At 37.2% G+C, this 17721-nt stretch overlaps 1 protein-coding gene and 1 non-coding gene across 2 annotated transcripts in view; both read left to right on the forward strand.

Moving 5' to 3' along the window:
• LOC6052820 (SCY1-like protein 2) overlaps positions 1 to 17721 on the forward strand; it is a 186691-nt gene that overhangs the window by 47142 nt on the left and 121828 nt on the right. The window contains exon 2 of the mRNA XM_038255603.1: positions 16668 to 16764. Coding sequence (XP_038111531.1) covers positions 16749 to 16764 — 16 coding nt within the window. The 5' untranslated portion in view covers positions 16668 to 16748. The remainder of the gene's footprint in view (positions 1 to 16667; positions 16765 to 17721) is intronic.
• LOC119765700 lies at positions 7936 to 8119 on the forward strand. The gene has a single exon (XR_005276915.1). It is a non-coding gene; the product is annotated as a U4 spliceosomal RNA (small nuclear RNA).

The following is a 17721-nucleotide window of genomic DNA, read 5'->3' on the forward strand; positions in this document are numbered from 1 at the left end:
ACTTCCGCATGCGTAGCACTCTCGCTTGCTGTCGAATCTCGGTGAACTGTGCTGTCCCTTCCTTGCCAACATTGCCTTGTCATCCTCGTACGTCTTGTCCTTCCGGCGTCCATACTCCTCCAGCAGCTTGGTTTTGACAAACTTTACCGTTAACACGTCCATCCTTCCTTGAATCGCAGACACCGTGTTCTCGTACGATTCGGGCAAGTTCGCCAGCATGAATGCCGCCTTGATGTCCTCGTCTATGTTCGCACCCGTGTTTTCCAGCTTTTCGAACAGTTCTTCCATCTCCGTGAGGTAGTCTCGCATGTCCCCGCCTTCTGACAAATCCAACTTGGCCAGTTTCTTTATCAGCGACACCTTGCCCACCGACGAGTCTTGGTTGTGCCACTTTTTCAGCACTCCCCACGCTTCCTGAGCTGTCGTTGCGTCCTTTATCAACCTCAGTTGAGAATCATCCACCAAATATCCAATCGACTGCAACGTCAACTCGTTCTTCTCGATCCACTCGTCCGACCGTTCCTTCACCGGCGGAACCACTCCGACGACGTACTTCCACAAACCCTCGCGTGTGAGGAATTGCCTGGCCCGCTGCTTCCATGTCTCGTAGTTTTCGTATCCCAGCCGCTTGAAGTCCACCTTCCCCTTCTCCATCTTTCAGCGCTCCGGTGACTTAACCTCACTTCCTCGATTCCAGCTGCTGCTCCAAAGCTCCGCTCCACCTTTCCGTCAAACCAATTCCGTTTCACCGATTTCCTTTCCTGGGCCCATAACCTGTCAGCACCGACCAGGTTAAGCAGCAGAGTGGCCACAGGTACCGCGCGTAGGAAAAAATAATAAAAACAGTTTTACTTCGAGAGCAAACGAAAAACGCGTGCGTTTATTTTGACGGAACGATCTGGAATAAAGTGTAAACAGTCCAAGAGTGTGTACATAGGTGTACACCGTTTTTTCAGAACAGATGTGTTAGTGTTTGGCGCACTGTGACGTCATTCTAACAACAGAAGCGTTTGAACGCTAAATCGGCTAACGGAAACAGAAAAAGAAAACAGCCTCATCCGAGGTCTGATTCTGATTCTGAAAGTGAGGTCAATCCTCCAATTCCATTGGCAAATAGTTTCGGTGTTTTATCCGAAACTGTTCACAAGGATCCTTCTCCTCGTACTGAGCCTTCTGCCGTCGAGAAACGAGTAAAGGCTCCGCCAATTGTAGTGACTTCCGTCTCCGATTCGGCCAGCTTTCGAACGCAACTGAAGAATTGCAAGGAAACTTGCAATTTGAAGGTTTCGTTCCAGCTTGGTCGAAGAGGAGAATGTCGCTTGTTGACGGAATCTTTACAAGATCACCAAACTTTTGTTGGTTATTTGAAAAACCACAAACACAATTTCTACACGTATGAGACCAAGAATGCTCGGCCATTCAAGGCGGTCTTGAAAGGTCTCTCCAACGACTTGTCGGTGGATGAGATCAAAAACGAACTTAAGGTGTTGCTTGGCTTTGCCCCATCCCAAGTAATACCAATGAAGAAAAAATCAAACGGGAATATTTCTCGCTTTGGTTTGACTTCACAATTTTATCTGATTCATTTCAACAGAAATGAAATCAACAATTTGAAACTTTTGGACAAAGTTCAGTTTTTGTTCCATGTACGGGTAAAGTGGGAGCATTTTAAGAAACATGGCGGTAATGGCCAGAATCTGACCCAGTGCCGGCGTTGCCAGGCATTCGGTCACGGTACTGATCATTGCGCCATGGTTCCAAAATGCATGGTTTGCGGGGATTCTTCTCACGACAAGGACAATTGTCCCGTGAAAGAAGTCACCCAATTTAAATGTGCAAATTGTGGTGGAAATCACAAATCAAATTTCTGGGATTGCCCCATCAGAAAAAGGTTTTGGATTCTCGTGCTAAGCATCAGCCGAAATCCAAACCGAAATTTTCTCAAAGTCAGGTTGTACCTGCATCTTTAAATCAAACGTTCGTGCTGTCTCACTCGAACAATTCTAGAAATACCCCTACCGTGGAAAAGTTAGGTAACAACAATGGCATTTCTTATGCTAACGTCGTTTCGGGTTCATCCACGAATTTTAAATCCTCTACCAATCTTTCTGAAATTGGGCAGGTACCTCAAATCTCATTTGAAAATTTTTCTGCTGGCAACGCTTTGGGATCTTCTGATCTCGGCGATGTTACGTTTGAAAAATGACTTTTTGCAAAACTCACTGTTTGGTTTGATTCAAACAATGAGTAATGCTACATCCATGATGGAAGCAATCCAGATTGGATTAAAATTTGCGAATGATGTTGTTCTTACCCTGAAGTTTAATCATGGATCTAAGTAATTCCATCAATATTATGAATTTTAATGCTCGCTCTTTAAAAGCGAAAGAAAATGAATTTTTCAACTTTTACGAGTTCATAACGTGCATGTTGCTGTTATAACCGAAACATTTTTAAAAACTGGCACTTATTTGAAAAGTGATCCAGATTATAAAGTTATAACTAATAACCGAATGAATCGAAATGGCGGTGGAGTTGCAATAGTTATCCACCGTAGTATGACTTATAGCACGTTACGTGACTTTAAGTTAAAAGTTATTGAAAGTTTGGGCATTGAACTTGAAACTTCTTTTGGGAAAATTATGATTGCAGCTGCATATTTGCCATTCCAATGCACTGGGGAAAATAAAAATTATTTCAAAGGGGATTTGAATAAACTTACTCGGCATAGATCTCGATTTTTGATCATCGGTGATTTTAATGCCAAACACCAATCTTGGAATAATTCAAAAGTAAATTCCAATGGTAAAATTCTGTTCAGAGATTGCACTTCTGGTCTTTATTCGGTTTTATACCCGAATGGGCCAACTTGCTTTTCTTCTGTTAGAAATCCATCAACAATTGATTTGGTTTTGACAAATCAAAGTCAGTATTGTGGTCCTTTAGTGACTCATGCTGATTTTGATTCTGATCATCTTCCAGTAACTTTTTCACTTTCTCATGAAGCAGTTACCAGACCCAATAGTTCTGTGTTTAATTACCACAAAGCTAATTGGGACAGGTATCAGCATCATATTGAGAATAATTTAAATCATGATTTTGTTTTAGAAACCAAAGCTGATATTGATTCAGCCTTGGAATCTTTAACTAATGCAATTTTGGATGCTAGGAATATTGCTATTCCTAAAGTCCAAGTCAAATTTGATTCTCCCATTATTGATGACGATCTTCAGCTTCTGATTCGTCTGAAAATGTTCGCCGAAGACAGTATCAACGTTCTCGTGATCCTGCACTGAAGCGAATTCAAAAGATTTGCAAAAGGTTATTGACCACAGATTCACTCTCCTGCGAAATGAAAAGTTCGCAAGAGATGTCGAACAAATTAAACCTTATTCCAAACCTTTTTGGAAACTTTCAAAGGTTCTTAAGAAACCTCAAAACCCATCCCTTCTTTAAAAGATGGTGATAATATTCTATTAACTAATGGGGAAAAAGCTCAAAAACTTGCTCAGCAGTTTGAGAGTGCTCATAATTTCAACTTGAATGTTTTGAGTCCTATTGAAAATCAAATTTCAATAGAATTTCAGAATATTGTTGAACAAGAATTTTCATCAGATGAAGTTTTTAATACGGATCTGAATGAAATAAAATCTATTATCAAAAAATTTAAAAATATGAAAGCCCCTGGTGAGGATGGCATTTTTACATTTTAATTAAAAATTACCAGAAGCAACTTTAAGTTGCTTGGTCAAAATTTTCAACAAATGTTTTGATTTGGCATATTTTCCCAGTAGTTGGAAAAATGCCAAAGTAATTCCGATTTTGAAACCGGATAAAAATCCTGCTGAAGCCTCAAGCTATCGGCCCATTAGTTTGCTTTCATCTATTAGTAAATTATTCGAAAGAATAATTCTTAATAGAATGATGACGCACATTAATGAAAATTCAATTTTCGCTGATGAGCAGTTTGGATTTCGCCTTGGGCATTCAACTACTCATCAGTTGTTGAGAGTTTCAAATTTGATTCGAAGCAACAAATCTGAGGGCTATTCTACTGTCTTCTAGACATAGAAAAAGCATTTGACAGTGTTTGGCATAAAGGTTTGATTGCGAAATTGAAAAGGTTTAATTTTCCAATTTATATCGTGAAAATTATTCAAAATTATTTGACGGATCGTACTCTGCAGGTATGTTATCAGAATAGCAAATCTGATCAACTACCTGTACGTGCTGGCGTCCCTCAAGGAAGCATTTTGGGTCCAATTTTATACAATATTTTTACTTCTGACTTGCCTGATTTGCCCCAGGATGTCAGAAATCACTTTTGCTGATGACACAAGCATCTCCGCCAAAGGCAGAAGCCTTCGTGTCATCACAAGAAGATTACAAAAAGCTTGGATATTTTCAATTCTTATTTGAAAGAATGGAAAATTACTCCAAATGCTGCAAAACTCAACTTATTATTTTCCCTCACAAACCAAGGGCTGATTTTCTTAAACCAAAAGTCATCACATTATAAAGATGAATGAGGTAAATTTAAAGTGGGAGGATCAAGTGAAATATCTTGGACTTGGTTTTGACAAAAACCTTACTTACAAGGATCACATTGAAAGTATCCAGGTTAAATGTAACAAATATATTAAATGTTTGTATCCACTTATAAACAGGAATTCTAGACTTTGTCTCAAGAATAAACTGTTAATTTATAAACAAATTTTCAGACCTGCCATGCTTTATGCTGTGCCGATCTGGACAAGCTGTTGCTTAACCAGGAAGAAAAAACTTCAGAGGATTCAGAACAAAATTCTGAAAATGATTCTGAAACTTCCTCCCTGGTTCAGCACCAGTGAACTTCATCAATTAGCCGAAGTTGACACTTTGGATGTTATGTCCAATAAGATAATTGATGCATTTCGACAAAAATCATTGCAGTCTTCAGCTGCATTGATCCGCTCTTTATATAGTTTATAAGTTAGTTTTAAGGTATCCCTTTTCCCTTTTGTACATGTAGGACCTCCTACATTTGAAATCACTGAATAGCGAAAGCTACAATATTTCATGAATAAATGAAAGTTGCTAGTATTTAAAATTGAGGTGAAAAGTCATCGTTTGTGATTGGACACTCAATAATATTTTAACTGAATGAATGTACATGGAAAAGAAATTTGAATAAATATAAATTAAAAAAAAAAAAAAAAAACCAAACTTTTGTTGGTTATTTGAAAAACCACAAACACAATTTCTACACGTACACAGAAAAAAAAAATGTAAATTTGGAAGCTTTAATTTTGGAATGTTGAATATTACCTCTTTTATGATGTAATTTTACCTCAATTTAGACTGAAAAAGTGACATTACACCAGAAAAGTGGTAAAATTACACATTTCCAGATGTAAAATTACACCTTTTTTCTGACATAAAAGATGTACCCCTTCCCAGATGTAATATTACCATGATTTTATTTTCTGTGTATGAGACCAAGAATGCTCGTCCATTCAAGGCGGTCCTGAAAGGTCTCTCCAACGACTTGTCGGTGGATGAGATCAAAAACGAACTTAAGGTGTTGCTTGGCTTTGCCCCATCCCAAGTAATACCAATGAAGAAAAAATCAAACGGGAATATGTCTCGCTTTGGTTTGACTTCACAATTTTATCTGATTCATTTCAACAGAAATGAAATCAACAATTTGAAACTTTTGGACAAAGTTCAGTTTTTGTTCCATGTACGGGTAAAGTGGGAGCATTTTAAGAAACATGGCGGTAATGGCCAGAATCTGACCCAGTGCCGGCGTTGCCAGGCATTCGGTCACGGTACTGATCATTGCGCCATGGTTCCAAAATGCATGGTTTGCGGGGATTCTTCTCACGACAAGGACAATTGTCCCGTGAAAGAAGTCACCCAATTTTAATGTGCAAATTGTGGTGGAAATCACAAATCAAATTTCTGGGATTGCCCCATCAGAAAAAAGGTTTTGGATTCTCGTGCTAAGCATCAGCCGAAATCCAAACCGATTTTTTTCAAAATCAGGTTGTACCTGCATCTTTAAATCAAACGTTCGTGTTGTCTCACTCGAACAATGCTAGAAATACCCCTACCGTGGAAAAGTTAGGTAACACTAATGGTATTTCTTATGCCAACGTCGTTTCGAGTTCGGGTTCATCCACGAATTTTATATCCTCTACCAATCTTCCTGAAATTGGTCAGGTACCTCAAATTTCATTTGAAAATGTTTCTGCTGGCAACGCTTTGGGATCTTCTGATCTCGGCGATGTCACGTTTGAAAAAATGACTTTTTTGCAAAACTCACTGTTTGGTTTAATTCAAACAATGAGTAATGCTACATCCATGATGGAAGCTATCCAGATTGGATTAAAATTTGCGAATGATGTTGTTCTTACCCTGAAGTTTAATCATGGATCTAAGTAATTCCATCAATATTATGAATTTTAATGCTCGCTCTTTAAAAGCGAAAGAAAATGATTTTTTCAACTTTTTACGAGTTCATAACGTGCATGTTGCTGTTATAACCGAAACATTTTTAAAAACTGGCACTTATTTGAAAAGTGATCCAGATTATAAAGTTATAACTAATAACCGAATGTATCGAAATGGCGGTGGAGTTGCAATAGTTATCCACCGTAGTATGACTTATAGCACGTTACGTGACTTTAAGTTAAAAGTTATTGAAAGTTAGGGCATTGAACTTGAAACTTCTTTTGGGAAAATTATGATTGCAGCTGCATATTTGCCTTTCCAATGCACTGGGGAAAATAAAAATTATCTTAAAGGGGATTTGAATAAACTTACTCGGCATAGATCTCGATTTTTGATCATCGGTGATTTTAATGCCAAACACCAATCTTGGAATAATTCAAAAGTAAATTCCAATGGTAAAATTCTATTCAGAGATTGTACTTCTGGTCTTTATTCGGTTTTATATCCTAATGGGCCAACTTGCTTTTCTTCTGTTAGAAATCCATCAACAATTGATTTGGTTTTGACAAATCAAAGTCAGTATTGTGGTCCTTTAGTGACTCATGCTGATTTTGATTCTGATCACCTTCCAGTAACTTTTTCACTTTCTCATGAAGCAGTTACCAGACCCAATAGTTCTGTGTTTAATTATCACAAAGCTAATTGGGACAGGTATCAGCATCATATTGAGAATAATTTAAATCATGATTTTGTTTTAGAAACTAAAGCTGATATTGATTCAGCCTTGGAATCTTTAACTAATGCAATTTTGGATGCTAGGAATATTGCTATTCCTAAAGTCCAAGTCAAATTTGATTCTCCCATTATTGATGACGATCTTCAGCTTCTGATTCGTCTGAAAATGTTCGCCGAAGACAGTATCAACGTTCTCGTGATCCTGCACTGAAGCGAATTCAAAAAGATTTGCAAAAGGTTATTGACCACAGATTCACTCTCCTGCGAAATGAAAAGTTCGCAAGAGATGTCGAACAAATTAAACCTTATTCCAAACTGTGGGGTCCTCGCCATTCCGGACGCAGCTCGATCACCATCGCCGCCAGCACCGTCCTCGTCCACAGCTACTACTCAACTAACTCTTTCCCTTCGGTTTTTACCCACACGCTGTTCTCTCTCAGCTTATCTGCCAAGGGGCATGACACTCAGCGGATCAGACCCTACAATCCCCCCTTGGTTTTATTTGAATGATGTTGACCTAGTGCAAAACCTAACAATGTCAATAGAAATCTCTAACTTCTTTAAAATAAAATAGTATCTGTCATATGTGAAACTCTACTCTAACTTACTGCTTACTGTTATACATATTATCGTCTTGAGACCTGTTTTACCCATTCATGGTAATAATGTGATGCAGATCGTGAAGGTGACCTATCTATTATGCTACTCTAATGTATACATCTTACACAACAAAAGTTGAATAAATTCTTCTTCATCTGTTGATGCAGCTTTGCGCAGTGGCGATATCGTAACCAATGAGGTACATCCGAGGTGCGATTATTGCTAGTTGAAAACTAAAACTAAAAACTAAACTAATAATCAATTTCCATATACATAAACGCTTTTACTATGTTCAACCTTTTGTGAACTTAGCCATGTTACATTAAAAATTACTGATTTAACATTTGTTTATCTAGGATACAGAATCTCTATTTGTTTTAATATTGATGATGTCGGTAATCACATCAAGATGTACTCGAGAACTATATTTGTTTGACTAAATATATCACTGGAATATATTCTCCAAGTAGAACGTCTACCTCAGCACAATATCCTGAATCAACAAATTTAAAAATATATCCGTTATGGCCCTTGCGCAATTCACTATATTCGTCTTACACAACGTCTGAAAATATATAACAAAACACACCAACACAACGTAACGGAAAAACATCCCATGATCTTAATCTCAGTTATATCCTGCTTTAAAGGTAAAATATTGTATCGATGGGCTTGGTTTCGATTTCTTCTTCAACACAAGAATGATTCGTTTACTAATAAATTCTAATTTATTTATTTATTTATTTATTTATTTATTCGTCAAACATACGTAGACTACATGATCGTTGCTTAGTTTCTTATTACAAGGGGGGAACATCTATCTTTGATTGTAGAACTGTTTTTCATGGTGGATTTTGTCATTGTGAAATCGATTATGTTATTATATTTGTTATAAGTTTCCATCATTCTATTCATGGGACCGTGTTTAGCGTAGTCAGTTCTGTGAAAATGCAATGCGAATGGCTCACGTGCTCTCAATACGCGTGTGGGTTCATAGAAATTTAATGTTTGTAACAACTCTGGAGAATTAATTCGGTTTGCAATAAGATCATTTACGAACGAAAGAGAAGCGAATTCACGACGCTTTACAAGTGTTTCTAAGCTTATTAACATACAGCGTGCAATATACGATGGAAGAGGAAACACTGTCCACCCTAGTTTACGAAGAGCAAATAGTAAAAATTGTTTTTGCACTGATTCAATACGGGTTTCGTGTGTTTTGATGTGTGGACTCCACACGACGCTACAATATTCAAGAATAGAGCGAACATAAGCTATGAACAATGTTTTCAATGTATAGGGGTCCTTAAAGTTATAACTGAATCGTTTTATCAAGTTGAGCATATTAGTTGCTTTGAATACCATCGTGTTGTAATGTTCGATGAAAGTCATTTTAGAATCAAGTATGACTCCTAAATCTCTAACATTTGAACAGGTTTCAACTATCTGGTTGTCTAGTTTTACGTTTATATTTGGCTTAATTATTTTTCTGCTGAACAAGATCGATGTACACTTTTAATGTTAAGTTGTAAAGGCTACGACAGCACCATTCAAAAAATATGTTGATTTCGTTCTGGAATCTTGAAGCGTCAGTTTCGTCTTTAATTTTCATAAACAATTTCATGTCATCTGCGTAAATCGAAACGTTGATATGCTTAAATATAAAGGATACATCATTTACGTAAAGAATAAAAAGTAATGGGCCTAAATGAGAGCCTTGAGGTACCCCGGAAGTAACATTGATGAGCCTAGATATGAGGCCATTAAATTTAACACATTGCGTGCGTTTTGTTAAGTAAGATTTAAGCCATGAAAGTAGATTAGAATCAATTCCGATTTTATCCAATTTGAAAAGAAGCATAGGAATGTCCACTCTGTCGAAGGCTTTGCTAAAGTCAGTATAGAGTGTCTGTACAGAGTTTTTGTTATCCATTTCATTCAATGTGTAGTTTACGAACGAGAGAAGATTAGTTGCGGTTGAGCGCCCTTTGAAAAATCCATGCTGTTTTTGTGTTATGTAGTCTTTTAATTGAGCAAACATTTTGTTGTTAACTATTGCCTCAAAGAGCTTGGGAATACATGAAATAAGAGCAATTCCACGGTAGTTTTTCACGTCAGATTTTACCGGATTTGAAAATTGGAACTAAATATGATTTCTTCCAAGCACTTGGGAATATTCCTGATTTTAATGATAGATTAAATAGCCAATAAAGCGGAGAAGCCAGTTCAGAGGCTACATTTTTTGCAAATTTTGGAGATATTCCATCTGGTCCGGTACTTTTTGAACTGTCAAGAGCTTTAAGAGCCGCCTGAATTTCATCGAAAGTTAAGCTATCGACTGTTATTTCGTTATTCGCTTGGGGTATAAAGGAAAAGTAGCTTCGGTCGCGATCGTTTTCATCAAAAGAGGTGTATACGCTTTCAAAAAAGTTTGCGAATAATTCACAAATTTCTGCACTGTTTTTGCCAATTTTATTGTCGAGAGACATATTTGACGGAAAATTACTACTTTTTAATTTTGATTTGACAAAATTGAAAAACTGCTTGGAATCACTCTTGATTTCCGATTCTACCTTTCTATGATACTTTTCAAATTCAAATTGGATGGTGACTTCTAACTGACTGCATATTTGTAGATACTCATCAAGTTTTTGGCTATTGCTTTTGTAAGCTTTGTGAGCTTTTTGTTTTCTATTTTTAAGGTTTTTAACCTCTCTTGTAAACCAAGGCGGGTGTTTGTCAATTGTGTATAGGGACGCTTTCATCGAGGATGTCGTATATAATGCTATAGAAAGTGTTAACTGCTAGCTCGATGTTCGTTTCTTTCTCTAGTAATGCTTTCCAATCAACTTCTAATAGTCTACATTTGATTAAGGGATAATTGGCATTATTGTAATCAGGAATTTCTTCGTAATCTGAACCATCTGGTCTGTTATTAGCCTTATGCACGAAAAGTGAAAATTCAATTGCTGTGTGATGAGCTTCATTTTTCCAAAGTGGATTATTTGCTTCAGTCACACAGAAGTCTTCAGTCATATTAGTAAAAAGAAGATCAAGAAAGCGATTATTTTGATTTTTAACATGATTAATTTGATTTAGGCCGAGAGAGTACATTTTATCAAAAATTACTTGTAATCTATCACTTTCCCCTAAGATGGGAATAAGAATAGACTCGTTTTCTGCGTCAACCATGAAGTAGACAGCACCGAGATTGAAATCGCCATACAAATGTATTTTGGATTCGGGATCTAGACTGGAGATAATTTTTTCAGCGTTCCTGAAGAAATCTTCATATGAGCTGAGTGGCGATAACGGGGGAAAATACATAGATGCAAAGATGTGAGTCTCTTTTGCAATCTGAGCTTTGACCCATACGTGTTCAAAATGTGCAAAAACGTCAGAATCAAGTTTTTCTGAGTCAAAATCGGTTTTAATGGCGACTAAAACGCCGCCTCCTGACTTTTTCCCGGATGATAACAGATTTCTATCATTCCTGAATACATTAAAGTTGCTAGAGAAAACCTCTTCGCTTAAAATACTAGCGTCCCAACTGGTCTCCGTACCAAGAATAGCAGTATAAAGGCATCCGCTGATAGCTTGATTAATAGTATCGATTTTTGCGGCACTTTTCATTCTATTGAAGTTTTGACAGTAAGTCAAAATTTCAATTAAATTATTAGACGCAGTGGTTGGACTTGTCAAAATTAAATTATCGCTAGCTTCACATGAAGGCGTCATTAGTTCATAAAATTTCCTGTTTCCGAAAAAGAGCTACGTTGCGCTGGCCGGAACATCCAGCTAGGTGTTTCACTGTATACCTGTGCGCTTCTATGTATTAGCTGAGCTTGGGTCGGCTGTTGCTGTTGATGAAGTTGTGGTTGCTGTTGTGCCGGTGGGTGTTGCTGGTGAAATTGAGGTTGCTGTTGTTGGTGGGACTGGGCTTGTAGTTGTTGCTGTAGATTTTGATGATGCTGTTGATGGGGTTGTGGTTGTTGTTGTTGATGTTGCTGTTGCTGTTGTTGCTGGAGGGGGTGGGCTTGTTGCGGCTGCTGTAGGTGTTGAAATGTTTGTTGTTGGTGTTGCTGTAGAGATGGTTGCTGAAGTTGTTGATGTTGCTGCTGCTGTTGTTGGTCTTGATAGGGTTGCTGGAGTTGATGAAGTTGTTGCTGTTGTTGGGATTGATGTTGATGCTGCTGGGGTTGGTGTTGACGTTGCTGGGACTGTTGTTGTTGGTGCTGGCTATGCTGTTGATGTAGTTGTTGATGTTGATGCTGCTTGGGTTGATGTTGACGTTGCTGGGATTGTTGTTGTTGTTCAGATCCTATCCAACCCTCGAACAAAATAAAGTTGAAACAATATTCCAATGAATCAGTATCAAATGCAAATGTCTAATGTCTTATGTTGAAACTTCATTGAGTTATTCAATATCACCTCATATTAACCACAATATATTTCCTCAGTTATAATTGCTCAATTCCTGTCACAGGCATGCATACTGTTAGACAAATGAGTGCCACTTCGTCTAAGTAAAGTGAAAATTTCCTAAGATTTTATAATAAAACATACTTATTATTCACAATCATAGTTCACTACTTTAAACTATCAAACAAATCTAGTTCAACAAAACATATAGTTTTGCAATTCATAAACATCGATATTGTTATTCAGAATTTAACCAATTATAAATTTCCTATGATTGTTATAATGCTTAAAAACATCTAAAAATTATTTATTTAATATTTAATCGGACAGAAAACTCACTGTCAATCAATTTAATCTAAACCATGCATCTAAGCAAAATTATATGATATATGCCCGAATCAGAAACAGTTATTTAAAATGAGAACTACAGTTTCAGACTTTCTTGATGTCCTTTTATAAAGTAGTGATTGATAAACTTCAGTTATGTAACTAATCAGCACTTTTACCACCCAATGCTTAGTAAGCCTACTATATTATCCAGTAAATAGCATTTATTCTAGTGTCGTGCCATCGTCAATAATTTAGAAACCTCTCGATAAACCTTCAACCATGTACCAATATCTATCTATTCTTCTGAGCAGTGAAAACTTCAGAAAACTTTAGTAAGACATTTTTTAAACAAAGTCCTGTGCAACAGTGTTACAAGTAATGTTCAACCATGACATCTAAAAATCTTTATATCTAGCAACTTCGAATAACATTCCATACAATGAACATGAACACTTCCGAATAATCTCCTTACTAGAAAATCCTCTTATAACTTAATTCTTACTCAAAATATTCATTAAAGTTATCTAAGTCCAGACATGTCTTCGAAACAACAACATAAACATAACGATAAAACTATCTGTTAATATCACAAAAGAAATGCAAATGAGCTCGTCACTAGCGCAGTTTCTGATTTGTCAATCTACTTGGCAGTTGATGCTCACTTACGCTACACCATATTGAAAACAACGAATTATTCCCCCGTTGCGTTTAATCTCTATCTTTAATATGTTAGCGTATAAAATGTAAACCATTATCTTCAGTTAGACTAAAACTGTTATCATTAGATATAACACAGCTGTACTTTGTTTCCAGTCAAAAATCCTAACCATTGATTCGATGATATACACAACCTTTACCGGATTACAATTTAACGCCGAATAATATCCACAAACTTATTTTTACAAGACCTTCCAGAAAAATCCACAATCCACCTAAAACGCTTTACATCAGATTACACTGTGGATATTCACAAGCCTCTTCTCCTCCTGGTCTTACAGCGAAAATTCACAAATCAACTCTATGCCAGGCATGAGTTGACATCCACAAGCCTCCTCAGCGTCAGTTTTACAGTTAATACCCTCACCCTGGCTAGTGAACATCACTAGTCAAATTAACACCAGGCATTCAAGAAACATTAATTACATGACCTTCACTTTTCTCGAACCTCCGTTTTTTCAATGGTGGGCAGAATAGCTGTTACGATTTCTCTAGAAACCCTCTGACACACCATTAAACCATTTAACGAGTCATTACGGTTTGCAATCAATTGCATACTCCACCCTCGAACATCCCATGGATTCATCACCTATAACGATGATTTCATGAGCAATTCTAATTAAATTCTTGAACAGCTTGACAACTGAACATCTTACCCGTGAACAATCCATTTGTTCACCACCCATAACAACAGTTACAGGGACAACTACATAACAATTCGTGAACAGCTAGACAACTGAACACTTTTCCCGTGAACAACCTTTTGTTCACCACCTATAATAATTATAGGGACAACTCATTACGATTCGTGAACAGCTAGACAACTGAACACTTTACCCGTGAACAACCATTTGTTCACCTCCTATAATAATTATAGGGACAACTAGATCCAATTTGTGAACAGCTATACAACTGAACACTTTACCCGTGAACAAACTTTGGTTCACCACCTATAATAATTATAGGGACAACTCATTACGATTCATGAACAGCTAGACAACTGAACACTTTACCCGTGAACAACCATTTGTTCACCTCCTATAATAATTATAGGGACAACTAGATCCAATTTGTGAACAGCTATACAACTGAACACTTTACCCGTGAACAAACTTTGGTTCACCACCTATAATAATTATAGGGACAACTCATTACGATTCATGAACAGCTAGACAACTGAACACTTTACCCGTGAACAACCATTTATTCACCTCCTATAATAATTATAGGGACAACTAGATCCAATTTGTGAACAGCTATACAACTGAACACTTTACCCGTGAACAAACTTTGGTTCACCACCTATAATAATTATAGGGACAACTCATTACGATTCGTGAACAGCTAGACAACTGAACACTTTACCCGTGAACAACCATTTGTTCACCTCCTATAATAATTATAGGGACAACTAGATCCAATTTGTGAACAGCTATACAACTGAACACTTTACCCGTGAACAAACTTTGGTTCACCACCTATAATAATTATAGGGACAACTCATTACGATTCGTGAACAGCTAGACAACTGAACACTTTACCCGTGAACAACCATTTGTTCACCTCCTATAATAATTATAGGGACAACTACAACCAATTCGTGAACAGCTAGACAACTGAACACTTTACCCGTGAACAACTACATGTTCACCACCTGTTCAACTACAGGGACATTTACCCGTGAACAACTACATGTTCACCACCTGTTCAACTACAGGGACATTTACCCGTGAACAACTACATGTTCACCACCTGTTCAACTACAGGGACATTTACCCGTGAACAACTACATGTTCACCACCTGTTCAACTACAGGGACATTTACCCGTGAACAACTACATGTTCACCACCTGTTCAACTACAGGGACATTTACCCGTGAACAACTACATGTTCACCACCTGTTCAACCACAGGGACATTCCACCCGTGAACAGCTTTCTGTTCACCACCTGCAACCAATGTTACAGGGACATTATCTTGGTGCCTGACTTACCAACGACTGTCTAAACCCGGAATAAAGTAAACCATCCCTCCACGCTCCGCGTGTAAGCTCGTCTTTTTGTTGCTTTAACTAGTACCGCAACCCAAATTTCAGGATAACCTATTTTCGTCCTACGTCAAAATAAAACATAGTTCTGCGTCAAAATGATTGTAGTCCTACGATAAAACAATTAAAACTCTATGTAAAAATCAAAGTAGTCTTCCGTAAAACAATTAAAAATCTAAGTCGAAATCATTGTCATCCTGCGTTAAACTACTCGCATATCTACGTCAACATAATAATCCTACAATGAAGCAAACGAAGTTCTACGTCAAAAAATATTTTTCTCTGTTGATAAAACTAAAGTTCATTGTCAAAGTTGTATTAGTCCTACGTCAATGTAATTGTAGTTCTACGTCAAAATTATTGTAGGCCTACAAGATCATTCGAAGTATCAGTCAGTTATTTTGATCCTCTAAGTCAAAACTAACAAAGTTTTACGTCAAGCTTATTGTAGTCCTACGTTGAATCATCGAATCCTACGTCTAGCCAATCTGTCAACTATCCTTCTTGGTCGTGGAATACTAAACGCACCCGAGCATTTGACTTTCCCATGTGTGTGTGTCAGAAAAATGTAAACAATTCGTTGTGAATCCATAAACACAACCAACCAAGGCACCACTACCATCATCAAGTTCAACAGTAGTTAATCCTCGTCGCCAACTTTGTGGGGTCCTCGCCATTCCGGACGCAGCTCGCAGGCTGCCGATCATCTTCCCGACCGCCCTCTGACCACATGTCCGGAATGCCGCACACTCGATCACCATCGCCGCCAGCACCGTCCTCGTCCACAGCTACCACCCCAAGTAGCACACTTTATTCGCCAAGAGATTTCTGAACTGCTTGTTGGACTCGTTTACTATGTTTTTCCAACGTCCCTGAGGACTCTTGAACGCTGGAAAAAGCGCACGTTTTTCAGTTGTTGAACATCTCTCATCCGTCAGAAATGTGCGTGGTTTAAGTTAGTTTTGCAAATGCAAATCATCCTTGCATAGAGAACGTTTGTTAAACATCTCATAAGAACTCTTGTCTATAAGGTTCTGAATTGGGTTAGGTGAACGTTGTTAGAACCGTTTAACAACATCCTGCCTTTAAGATTCAGAAGTGAGTTAGGAAAACGTTTTGAGAACCATCCAAGAACATATCGTGGCAGACAAGAAATTTAAAAAGGCTTTTAATAATATACGTCCCAAGTATTCACTTTAAATATATATTCTTTATTTTAAACTTTATTTGTGAGTAATGTCAATTTACGATACTTTAACTACTAGTAATTGTGATTTATCAGTTTTGACAGGGATACGATGAATAATAAAAATATCAACAAAAAAAAATCATTCAATTTCATTATTATGCTTCTGGAGATATTTTTTTTTCATTTTTTTAGTACTAATCAACATCGCTTGCTGCTATATACACTCTGCTGCTGGTTCCCCCCCGGTGGCTGCATTTTCAGTTTTCCTTTTTGATGAAGAATCCTCACGGCAAGTATCGAACCCTCGATCACTCCAAATGTCAAGTCCGGGCGCGCGTCTGCATCTTTCCACGAGGGGTAATGTTGGATGAGCAGGCCTAAACGTCAATTAGAAGTCTGCGGTCATCTAGCTTTTACCAAGTTCACTAACAGTTTGCTAAAACTTCCCTTATGTTATCATGTTTAGCAAACTGAAATGAAACATCATGTCTGCAAATTCATTTTGCTCTCCGAGTTCTACAAGCATGTTTCATTTAAGTCAGAATTAACTTCAAAATGAACTTTTCGTAATCCGTTGCTAGATTTGGCATTTATGTTACACAACCATGTTTAACAATGGTTTTTTGAGCAAAATTTGAACAATTTACCAATTGATATGACACTTGTTCAATAATTAACGTATAAAAACACTTGTGCAGCAATTGTTCAACAAAAATATAAAAAAGCGATGTTTTTCTTGCTACTTGGGACTCAACTAACTCTTTCCCTTCGGTTTTTCCGGTTTTTCCCCACACGCTGTTCTCTCTCAGCTTATCTGCCAAGGGGCATGACACTCAGCGGATCAGACCCTACACATACCTTTTAGGAAACTTTAAAAGGTTCTTAAGAAACCTCAAAAGCCAAACCCTTCTTTAAAAGATGGTGATAATATTCTATTAACTAACAAGCTCAAAAACTTGCTCAGCAGTTTGAGAGTGCTCATAATTTCAACTTAAATGTTTTGAGTCCTATTGAAGATCAAATTTCAATAGAATTTCAGAATATTGTTGAACAAGAGTTTTCATCAGATGAAGTTTTTAATACGGATCTGAATGAAATAAAATCTATTATCAAAAAATTTAAAAATATGAAAGCCTTAATAAATTACCAGAAGCAACTTTAAGTAGCTTGGTCAAAATTTGCAACAAATGTTTTGATTTGGCATATTTTCCCAGTAGTTGGAAAAATGCCAAAGTAGTTCCGATTT

The sequence above is a fragment of the Culex quinquefasciatus genome, chromosome 1 (assembly GCF_015732765.1).
Source record: "Culex quinquefasciatus strain JHB chromosome 1, VPISU_Cqui_1.0_pri_paternal, whole genome shotgun sequence".
NCBI classification, from domain to species: Eukaryota; Metazoa; Arthropoda; class Insecta; order Diptera; family Culicidae; genus Culex; species Culex quinquefasciatus.